At 34.2% G+C, this 12,375-nt stretch overlaps 1 protein-coding gene across 50 annotated transcripts in view; it reads left to right on the forward strand.

The window, feature by feature from the left end:
• RIMS1 (regulating synaptic membrane exocytosis 1) overlaps nucleotides 1-12,375 on the forward strand; it is a 443,759-nt gene that overhangs the window by 322,590 nt on the left and 108,794 nt on the right. For 20 of the 50 annotated variants that reach the window (XM_033103255.1, XM_033103228.1, XM_033103254.1 and 17 more), the window contains one exon: nucleotides 9,537-9,608. The exons of 19 other annotated variants lie outside the window; for them this stretch is intronic. In XM_033103255.1, the coding sequence (XP_032959146.1) occupies nucleotides 9,537-9,608 (72 nt within the window). Of the gene's footprint in view, nucleotides 1-2,009; nucleotides 2,094-9,536; nucleotides 9,609-12,375 lie in introns of all 50 variants that reach the window. 11 more of the 50 variants (XM_033103252.1, XM_033103253.1, XM_033103221.1 and 8 more) reach the window with 1 other exon arrangement.

Consider the following 12,375-nt stretch of genomic DNA (forward strand, 5'->3'; position numbering starts at 1 on the left):
GTTTTGGAAAGAGAAATCAAGAAGAGGCTGGTTTAGTTCAACTTCATGATTAATAACTACAACATAATCTGCCATGTTGGCTTCTAAGATGAAAATGGAAGTTGAAGCTATGCGTGTGGTTCAATTGCAGGGGACAGAGATTCTAATTTTGGTCTTTTTCTTCAATGCGATAGGAAAAAAAGATAGGAAAGTTATATACATTTTAAAAGCATGTAAAGCATATTACATATTAAAACTCACAAATGTCTGATATTAAAATGTATATAATATCTACTCTTTGGGCAAAATTGGATATAATTGATCCTGTTCCCATAATACTAATTATAGAGGGAAGCAAGAGATTTTTTATATGGTGCTATGTATCAGCATATTCAGAAGGACTTTGAGTGCACAGATATATACATGTATTACGATAAATTTTTCTTCAAAAATTACCTTTTAATAGCTTGCATTCACAATTGCTTGTTTCTAAATGTACACCTTTCTCCTTCATAGCTTTCCCTGCATGTTTCATAATTATAGCATTTTCTTTACTTTTTTCTTTACTTTTGTGTTTTAAATAAACACAAGGACTGGAATTTACCTCAGGAAGCAAGGTTACTCATAACCCTGTGGAGTTAATGTTACTTATCACTTTACAAAAAAAGTTACACATAACTCTATTTTTGTGTTTTGACATAGCACGATAACTTTTAACATAACTGAGTATAACAATGTAGAAAACAGTGTAGTTATAATTGTTTTCACTTTTTTGAGAAATATTTTTCTTTATTTGCAGAACAAAAGCCAGTACAGTGAAAAGATACGTTTTAAAGCATTCAGATTGGATTGATCGACTATTTAAATAATTTAAAATAACTATATAATTTAAATTAATGTAAAGTGTTTTAATTGCAAAAACATGGAACGCATTTAAGAATATGTGCTGCACAATTCCCTCTTCTGCCCAAATGCTGCTATTGAATATCTTTATTTGCTTCACAGTCCCTCAAAGCCCTACTTGAATCACGCCACGTTTGTCTACTTAGGGCTGATCATTAAGCACAGGCTTCCAAGGGGCTTAAAATTCCAAAAACTTCCAAATCTGGCCTGGTCAGTCCCTTTTCAGTTTTTGACTGGATACTTGTAATGTGTGGTTCTACACAGAGACTCTCAAGATAGTTTAATGAAAGAATGAACCACGTTTCCAGCTTTTATTTAACTGTTAATCATAAAAATGTATTGTTATAAATGCTGAAATTTAAAAAAAATCTAACCAATTGAGAACTACTTTTGAAAGTAAAGATTAGTACACATTTTTTGAAATGTAATGCTAGTTTAGCTTGACACTTACCTCTATTTCCCACTTTTATTCATCAGTGCTTTTTACTCACAGTTTTTAAATTGCGGTAGTTAGCCATGTTCTCCATGGCTGGAACACTGCAGTAGCAGTGTTCTCCAAAAATTTTGTTAAGACTTCACTTCTAGCATTCCCATGAATTATTTCTCCATGTCATTCTTTACACACTAAAGAATAGTTTTATTTCTTCCAGTTAAATTGTCTTTCTGCCTTGTATAAAATCTGTACACCTCATCTTTGCCACTTTATCCAGTAATTTCAAGGCCTAGTATCAAATAAGCACCAGTGGCTTTAAACGTATTTTATTCAAACATAAGCCAGATTCTTAAGGGTGCATCTTTTTAATCTTAAAGTTAAATACATATATGTATGTGTATGTATAGATATGTATACATACACACACATTTTAAAAGAACAAAATTACACTTAATAGATTTCAAACTTCTCAAAGTGTTTATTCACTTAAAAGATTACAAATCTTATTTTCTTACAATATTATAGTACAATTTATTTTTACAAGGCTTGTAAAATTGAAGACTAAATTACAGAGCAGAGAATCCACACTTTGTCTTTTTGGGGTATTTTTCCAGTCCTATTGTTCCATATAGTCTTTTATTTTAGGAGTTACTAAATGTCCTGTTTTTTCCTGTCTTGTTCATTGGGCAAACAGGGGTAGATGGTCCCCCTCCCTAGATAGGAGACGACCTCCTAGCCCCAGGATTCAAATCCAGCATGCGTCTCCGGAGAATGACAGGTACTAGTCAACCCCTCCTCACAGACCAAGTGGCTTCGAGAGGCTTGTAGGCCACCAAGTGAAGGAGAGCCAAGAGAGATGTTGGTTGGGACATGCTTCCTTTCAGGAGCCAGAGTCAGCTATGTCGTGATTCCATCAATAAATGCATCCTTCTTTATAAAGCACCTCAGAATTACTGAAAAGAAGGCAGCATGCCCTGAAATGAATGGCATAGTTTAAACACAATGAAATTCATTCCAGTGGAAGAGTTCTGTTGTAATCATGAGCATGTTTTAGTTTTCGTTTTTTTTACCTTCTAAAACCATATTTAACTATTATTTTTGTACATGTTTAATTTTTACATAAGTAAAAATTCTCAGGTGCTTTAAAATATATTAAACCTATCCAGAACCTGTTCTTTGTTATATTGGTTGATGGTTTAATCTTGGTTGTTTCGTTTTGTTACTACATAAGCTTGTTAATAATGAAGTTTAGACATTGGGATATATTTTTAAATGTCTGATTTAGAGTAGATCACCTGGTTCATGTATATTTTATGAATATTGTGTTTTAAACCAAATATTGTCAAGGGTTAGTGTAGGATAGATGTGGAGGAAAATGTTCCCTGCTCCTCGTTACAGCTAGGGTCAGTCCACAAGGTAGGTTTTTAAAAATGGCACCAGTGCTTTGAATCCACTTCATTTTGATATGTCAGAAGAGCCGTGATACATATTTTTCATTGCTAACTCAGTTCTCCTATTTTATGCTATTTATTATATACAGACCTTATCTTTAAATATATTTTCCCAGCTAGTCACAAAAAGTTTTGGATGTTTCTCTTCTGGTGTAAGCAGAAATCCAGTCAACACATGGGTAGTATTTATTAAGTAGATAAATATACATGGTATCTCAGAAATAGAACAACTAGTCATGCCAGCATACAGGTTCTTTTTTAAAAAAAATATGTGTATGTATAGCAGAGTAATTGTAGCCTTAGTTAAGAGTGACATAATTTATTTTCTGTATCCGTAAGTAGTCAACTCGATATCGTAAGAATTTCAGTTTGAAAGTAACACTAACAAACCCTGTTAGAAAAAATTAATAAGTCATTGTACAAATGTTGCAAAAATACCACAAACTGATATTTTATGAAGACTTTAGGGATATTTTATCATGTTTTAATCTTTAAGACATTTATGTAATATAGCTTATATTTATATATTTTGAATTTAAAAATTAATTCTGCTACTATCTGATTTCTAAAATCATTAAACATTTTTATAATTTAGTCTTTTCCAATAAGAAGAAAAGTAACTGTATAACTGATATTAAAATTTATATCTGCATTGCTATTCATTCATTTAACAAATACTTACTGTGCCTTTATTGTGTGCACTATTCTATGGCTCAAGTCACAATGTATTTGAGAGAGACAAGGTCCTAGCCATCAAGGAACTTACACTTCATTTACAAAAGACAGTTCTGGAAGCTTTTGTATTTATTCCAAAATAAAGAGGTCAATGGATTTCATCTTATGTAATGACTGTTTGAATACAGGACAATTAAATAAGATGGTCTTTCTAATGAATATAAACATAAGTTCATCTGGGTATTATTTAAGCAAAAAGGAAATCCAAATACTGGTTTTTAGTTCTTACTTACATGAGATGAAGATTAGTTGTGAATTAGTTGTCATTAAGACACACGATTAATTATGTTACTTGATACCATAGGTTGTATACATAATTTTAAGGGTAGATTTTTAAGATGACAAGTGTTCTTTTTAGATCAGGTTATAAAGGAAATTCCTACTAATACATAATTCTGAATATACATTTTACATTTATATGACTTACTGGTAAATATGTTCTATGTTCAACCATAAAGTATGTTTTAAGTGTCTTGATAATGTGATTTATTTCTATAGGGAACAGAAAATTACTTATAATAAACTTTTATTAAAGTATTTTATTAAAGCATGCCCATAAAAATAAGAGAGAGATTACTACATCAACAGATGCTAAGTTCATAGTTAACCACGTCAAGCACTTGGCAAAACTTAACACATGTATTTCACCTCTTATCAGCTTTATTTACTCATTCAGAAGTTTCTACCAATTTGCAAGTAAAGTAAACATGACATCTGTTTGGAAACAGTGATAGTTCATAAGGTAACTTTTGCCCTAGGTACTGGTAGCTAGGAAAATACTCTAAAATCAGTGACAATTTATGTAATCAGCCTTTTGATGTCCTTTATTGGGGCCATATTTGATAATTTTGAAAATCTCAAATAATGCAAAAAGTAAATTTTTGCTTAAAAGAGTTTTCTAGTAAGTTGGAAAGCATTTAGTTGCCCTCATATTTCTCAGTGTGCGCATGCATGCACACAAACACACACACACACACACACACACACACACACACACACACGTTTAATGTATAATTTCATAATTTCAACAGTAACCAATCTTGTTGTCATATCAAGTGGTATAATAGATTTATTTCAAATTAACATAGAAGTATGTTTATTTAGATCTAGGAATATTCCTTCAAAGTTGTATGATATTTAAAATAATAATGAGGAAAAATACATAAATTTGTAGCCCCAGGAAATCTTTCTGACTATATGCTCATAGTGAAAATTTTCTTGCAGTTTCATTACTAAAAATGTTAAGACATTTAAGAATATCATTCCAATAGCAAAGAATATTTGTAAATGGCTTTATTTTAATATGTAAATAGTAACTTATGAACCTGTACATTCATAAATTCATAAAATTTGTTTATGAATCTTAATAACTTTTAGATAGACTTGTGGCTTCACATTAACCAAAATTTGTAAGTAGCAAGTTGGAAAAAAATGTATTTTAATATGCCTCTGAAGCATCAAGGTTCTGAGTTTAGTGCTCACAGTTAATTAACAGTTACTTTTCTTTTCATTAGTACATTACATGAATCTCCACACTCAGGTTAATAGAATAATAATTTAAAATAGAAATTAAAAAAAAATGAGATTTATGTAGGAACACCCTCACTTTTCTGATTATTACTTTTGCTTTGATTTAGTAATAAAATAATTGTTGTTCTACCTCACATTTGAATGTCCCTTTATGGTTTTTAAAGAATTTCATTTCTGCCCTGTGAACTAGGGAGCGTAAGTCCAAACTCATATGACTATTAAGTTGTGAAGTAAAGAAAAAACTCAGCATTTCTGACTCTTGCATGTTGTATCCAAAGACACATTCTTTATAAATAATAAAATAACTGCAAACTTTAGAAGAACAAAAAGCATGTTAAAAGCCAAAATAAGACATCGTGGAAACACTATAACTATTATGTTCACTTCTGTCCGGGAATTCCTCCAGTAACATCAAGTCATTCAAAGTCACTGGATGGCAGAGTGGGCAGAGAATCGGAGGACATGGGGACATGATGGTGATGTCCTCACCAACTAATTAAGCCTATATTACCTTGGAGAATTCACTTCAACTTTCTGGGACTCAGTTTTTTCATCTGTAAATTTAGGTGGTTGTAAGTGGATTAGCTGAATTCTAATTGACACTCTAATTGGACTCTCAAATTGAGTCTAGGCTGCCTTGTTGCATCGTGATACACATACCTTGGGTCAATAATAATGACTGGCACTCATTATGCATAAAGCACTGACCAAAGGGCATTTCTTATTCATGGTATTTTATATTTTACTGAGGCCCAGAAAACAATGTCAATTTTTATTTCTAAATGTGTTTGATATAAATTGAATTTTATAGCCCTAGTTAAGTTTTTTTCACTTACTGTAACTTTTTAAACTCTCAAACTTTAGTATAATACTCAAAATATTACTTTTTTAACCATCCGTTCAACAAATACTTATTGAGCAGCTACTACGTACTGGACATTGATGTTACAATACTAACCCAAACAGACATAGTTCCTGACCACAGGGAACTTACAAGGGTACTATAAGGTAGAAGGTAGCTTATTTCACTGTGATCCATTTTATGATTACATGATCAATAGTTTCAATAGTTTAGCATATAAATAGAGGTTGATTGTTCAAACCTTTCCTATTTTACATATCACAAGTATTATTATTATTGCCACTTGGCAGGTGGAAAAAACTGAGGCACAGAGAGTTTAAGCAACTTGACTAAAATCACCCAGCTAGACAGAAACAGAGCCAAGGTTAAACCCAGTCTGACTCTAGTTGTAGCTACTATGTTCCACTGTCATTTAGGTCACAAATGCTATGTGTTCAGTGATATTATAATTACTGTGGAGTCAATTCACCTCATGGTTTGACATGTGATGACTATGTGAGTTAGAGCAATTTATTTCACTCTCCAAGCCTCAATCTCCTTATTCTTAAAAAGGATAAAAGAGTAGTACCCACCTCACTGGCCTGGGGAGATGAAATGACACGTGCAGGTAAAGTGCCCACGCTAGCATGCGGCAGGCTCTTAGATACGACTCGTCTAGCTACTTTCCTCGTCGTCATCACCATCGTCAGTCACTGTGATAATAAATAATACAAGAATCCATTCAGTTGTAGGAGGTGAGAAGAGGAAGAGTTAAGAGTTTTACAGAAAAGGTGACGTCTCACTTGGGTCTAGAAAGATTAGTGTTAATAGAAATTAGTCGGGATAGGAGGAAAAGCAGACAAGCTTTGCAAGGTGCCTATAACCCTTCAGTTGTACGGAGCTAGAACGTGTGCACAGAAGTCTACCAGATTTTGTACATCCCTCGCCTCCCAGCCCAAACTCGTGTCATCTGACTCTTCTCTTTCAACCCTTTCCTTTCTGTTCTCCTTACTGTTGCTTGAACATACCAGCCACACACCTGATTCAGGGCCTATGCACTTGATGTTTCTTTTGCCTGGGACATGATTTCCATAGGTATATGCATGGCTAATTCCCTCACCTAGGTACCTGTTAAAATGTCACCGACTCACACAAAATGAGGCCTTCCTTGAGTATCGACTTCAAATTGTAATCTTCACCTGCCCCAAACCCCTGGCCCCAACACACACACATTTCTGATCCTTCTTGCCCTCGTTTACTTTTTGATGTTGTTAGCATTTATCACTTGACATACTTAATTTACTTGTTTTAGGGTTTTTCTTTTCCTTATTGTTTGTCTTCTACCAGTAAAATTCAAATTGGGTGAAGACCGAAATCTTTGTTTTGTTCACAGACAAGCACCTAGAACAGTGCCTGACATATATATACATGCTCAACAATTGTTTGTTCAATGAATGAATGAGTGAAAACCTTCGATGACAGTGCATTCATAAATTGGCCTAAAACTTCATGCTTGCATTTGGCTCTCACTGAGTTGAAGAAAACAAAAGGAACATTTGTTGTCCCAGTCCAAAGCATTAATTTCCCATAATAATATACTACTTTTTATTCTGAGCTGACATACCTACTGGGCCTGCAGACCTTACTTTGTCTTTCTCCTCCCCTTCCTTCAACTCTTTCTGCTGTATATATGCCTGCCTTCCCTTTGTTTCAGGAATGAGCTTTCCTTCCCAACTAACGCCTACCGTTGATTTCAGGCCGCTGCTATGAATGTACTTCTCCACTCTCCTGTACCCTACACTCCCCTCTCCTGAAATCTGATCAACAAAGTAAAGAAGAAGTGGCCCTTAATATCAGAGAGAACATGTCTCACTGCTTTCCTCGGCCTGGACGCAACCTTATGGTTTCTTCTCTCCTTGAATAAGGGTGCCCAGTAGAGCAGGCACCACAGTTAACCCCTGCACCCTCTTTGCTGGACAGTATATGACAGACACGCTCAGGAGCCAGACAGCCTTACCTTGTAATCCCAGTCTTGCTGCTCCCCCATTGTGTGGCCCTGCCCTCTGCCCGTTTCCTCATCTGTGAAATAAAGATGAGCTCTTAAAGGACTGTCATGAGGTTAAATGAGTTAGTGCCTCTCTCCATGCCTGGCATAGAGTTGTCTGCCATATGTCCTCTTTTTCCAACTAGTAAGGACAGTGCTTAGGGAGAGATAGCTCCCTTCTCTGTTTCTTCCCTTTTTTTTTTTTTTTTTTTGTCTCTTCAGAAGTGAGATGTCAGAGTGACAAAAGGCTGAAGTACACAAAGCTCAAACCCAGATTCTGAATTTGAGGGTCAAAATAGTTTTAACTTAGTTTTTTGTCAATAATGAAAGCGATGGAGAAAGATGAGCTGCCCCAGAAGTGTATATCCTGTGAAGGCAGCCTTTGTACTTTGATATGTGTCCCTAGTGCTGTGCAGGGCTTGACATATTCTGGGCACTCAGGACATCGGGCATTAATAAGCAAACAGTGTAAAGAAAAGAGAGTAGATCTTAAAAGTTCTCTTCACAGAAAAAATAAAGTAAGTGTGGTGATGGACGTTGACTACACTGACTGTGGTGATCAGTTTGCATTATATACAAATATTGAGTCATTATGTTGTATACCTGAAACTAATACAGTGTTATATTTCAATTACATCTCAGTCAAAAGACAAACAGTTGTCTCCTTAACATTAGTGAAAGGAAGGGATATTGGGGAAGAAAAATAAAAATAAATTGTAGAAAATCGATTATTGAGATAAAAGTGCACATTCCTTTTTATGGTTTCTCCCTTTTTTTTTTAACGTGTGAGTTTCTTGACCACAATATTTTATATTTATTTCAAATATATAGTAGTCCAGACACATTTTAAATTAAATAGGCGTATGTAACCTGCCTTAGGGAGGTAAGCTTTATATATAAACATTATTTCTATGGGAAAATGCATTTCAAGTTCCAAATGCTTAGTGTACATATGCACTTTGGGAACACAGAGTCAATTGAGAACTTTATTCGTTCTTTAATTTGTGACATTGGATTACTTTTTATATTCGTCTCTGATTTGTGACATGTGATTAGCTTTTTAAAATGCTATATGATTACAAAAACATCTTTATGATACTTTTAATAGTTGATTTAAAATACTTTTCTCATATCAAACATTTACTGTACCATTTTTCTTCTCTTTATTATTTTGTGGGAGAAAAAAAATAAAGCAAAAATTTTTGTAGCACCAAGTTTCAATTTGTAAGAATGAGATCACTACACCCATTTGTGGTCTTTCAGCACCTTAACCATTTCTATCATCACATTGGTCATCACTACATTTCACTATTGAATTTGTTTACTCATTAAGAGAGACACACTTGCTCAGCAGGAGTCCCTATTATATCATTACACACACACTTGCCTGTCTAGACTGATGGATGTCAGCTTCTTGTGTGTCCTGTTGGTCAATTTGTGTCTTCCACACTACACCAGTTCTGATGTTTATTTTTATTTTGTTTTAAAAAGTATTGATTGGCAAAACCATTTAGGTAAGGTAGTTGCCATTTTTCATGTATGTTGCTTTTATCATTGGATAATATTATTGTAGCTTTATTCATCATATATTTTGTATTTCTTTAACATTTCATTCCACAGGCACTCCAGAAAGTCTGAAAGATCTAGCATCCAAAAACAGACTAGGAAAGGCATTGCCCCTGATGCAGAAAGGTAGGCTTGGTGTTGTGCTGTGTGGGCCATTTTCTGTTTTACTAATATATTCAAGGTGCCTTCACTCTCATTCTACATGATCCGTCCTTAAACATAAATTGTGATGTTGAAAGATTCTCCTGTAAATAAACCTATATAGGAATAGTGTCATTCAGAAAACAAGAGAGAGTTATCTGAAGGCAGCCCTTAAATCTTAAGGCTGAAGAAAAATCTCATGTATTTGTTTTAGTGATTATTCTGATTATTAAAGAGAATTAAATCCACACTTATGTACATATTAGATAATTGAAGGTTAGCAATATTTTGTTTCTGAGATAATTGACGGTTAGCAATAAACATAGTACCTGAAATATGTGAATATTTTTATTTCAGTGTCTGTTATCTGAATAATGCCATCTTTTTAAAAAAATTTCTGCAAATGGATAATCTAAGATTCTACTTGTATATTACAACCAAAGATATTTGCTGAGTTAATGTAGAAATTATAAGGATTACTTACCTTTCATTTGTAATTCATCTAATTCCTCAATTTTTTCAAATATTTTAGGTGCAAGATATTGGCACAATACAGCTGTAAGAAACACCAAAATCCAATTAATATATGTTTATTAATCCAACAGTTATAGGGTGACATAGATGTGAATGAATGAATGCATTCACTGTTACAGAAGTATGCACAAGATACAGTGAGAACACAGGGAAAAATTAGGATGCAATTAGAAAATATTTCATAAGTGTCACTTGAGCTAAGTCCAGATATATAAAAATAAATGTGAAGAGTGCTCCGTGAGAAGGAAATAATATGAGAAAACACTGAAGCTTGGATTATCTCCTGAGTTTGGGAAAACCATACCCAATTTAGGAGGAAGAACAGGATTCAGGAGATGGGAGAGAGGGCTGAAAATATAACTGGAGAAATCCTTAGAGATGATGTTATGAATGGCCTTTTCAGCCGTGCTACAGAATTTCAATTTCTGCTTTATTCCATGATCCCTTGACAGATGGGCTTTTAGCATGGATGTAGATGATTGGTGTTGAGTTTCTAAAACTGACGACAACATTTTAGAAGGTGGATTGAAAGTTCTAAGAGTAGATGCAAGACACCAGCTCAGCTATTAATAGGTGTGGTCAAGAGAGAATCTGTACAGTGCAGTGATTCATGCAGTTAACAAATATGTGCCACACTCTGTGCTAAATTTATGGAATAAAATAATGAGCAGCAAAAAATAAGTCTTCCCAGAGGGTATTACTTCTGAGTTGTGATCAGAAAAATGAGTAGGTATTAGTCACATCAATGAATGTGGGAAGGAGAGATGGAATTTATTTCTGGGTAATGGTCTGTGGAGATACTGACTATTTAGTGAACTTAGAATGGAAAAAGGATCCAGAAAATTCAAAAAAGTGTTGAGGTGGAATTCAGTTTTACAAAGGAGTTGGACATTGAGGAAGGATGTGAAGCACAGAGTTCTAGCAGTTTAGATAGATTAGATAGAGAATAGATAGATAGATGATAGATAGATAGATAGATAGATAGATAGATAGATAGATAGATAGATAGATAGATAGATAGAGATAGATGATAGGAAGATAGATAGATGATAGATAGACAGATGTTAGATAGACAGAAGATAGATGAAACAATACTGATTATGTTTGTATTTGTGTATTCTTTACTGTAAACTCAGCTAACCGCAGTCTCTTTAATAGCATTGTAAATTTTTTAATCTTCAGCCATCATTTTCAGCCTCCCTATCTCATGCACACACAATTTCAATTATTTTGAGTTGATTGAAAATTTTCCTCAGTGTTGAATTCTTTTTCTATTCAGCCTTATGTAATTCACTTAACAATTCTAGTTGAGTGGCAACTATGTTGCAGTTTTGTATTTAGGATGTATAAATGAACGTGTTTTTTTGGCAATCTGATCCTGTTTTACAAAATGTTAGATGATTCTAGATCAGCTGAAGGTGCTTAACTCCAAGTGAGTGATATTTGGGCATCTTCCTCTGCAACACCGAAAATATCTGTAGATAAACACAAAACTTCCCTTCAGTAAGAATAGCAAGGATTTGATTGACTCCCAGTCTCAAATGCTGGCTGCTTAAGAACCATATTCATATTACTCTTGCCTTTATTTACTACTTTAATATAGACAACTCTTCCTTTTTATGTGTGTAGATTTATCTGATTGTAATCAGGGTTCTTTATCAATTTTTATTAGAGTATAAATTCCATGTCTAGTATTTAAGTGAATTGTTCAATAACTAGTTACAAAAGAAAAACTGGCCTGGATTTTCTAAGTTTGCGTTAGTTCTCATTTCATTAGGAAAATGCCTTGAATTGACATCTAAGTACAGGTGAATTGAAGTCACAGTATAAATGCTTTAGACACTGATTTTTGGCCGTTGGGAATTAACAACTTCCCCACAGGAGTCCTACCACACAGGCACACCTTGGATTCTCACAAAATTTGCTGTGTAATGATTATAATTTTAAAGGCTCTTTGTTGGCCTCAACAAATTTGGCCTGAGGAGGAGCAGCCTTGAAAGAACATATCTTGAAAGATAGGGTGATCATTTGTAGGTAGAAGACAGGCAGAACTGACTTCAGACTTTTGCGTCTAGGTATTTAAAGCAGTGCTTCAGATTCTCTAGGGAAGCTGCTTGGTAAAAGGCCAACTTTTCAGCCTCACGTGCATTCAGCTTTGTGAACTGCTAGCACCATTTCTGCATTCCGTGCTAGTGACTTTCTTCTTGTCGAACCTACA

This window comes from Rhinolophus ferrumequinum, chromosome 3, assembly GCF_004115265.2.
Source record: "Rhinolophus ferrumequinum isolate MPI-CBG mRhiFer1 chromosome 3, mRhiFer1_v1.p, whole genome shotgun sequence".
Classification (NCBI taxonomy): Eukaryota; Metazoa; Chordata; class Mammalia; order Chiroptera; family Rhinolophidae; genus Rhinolophus; species Rhinolophus ferrumequinum.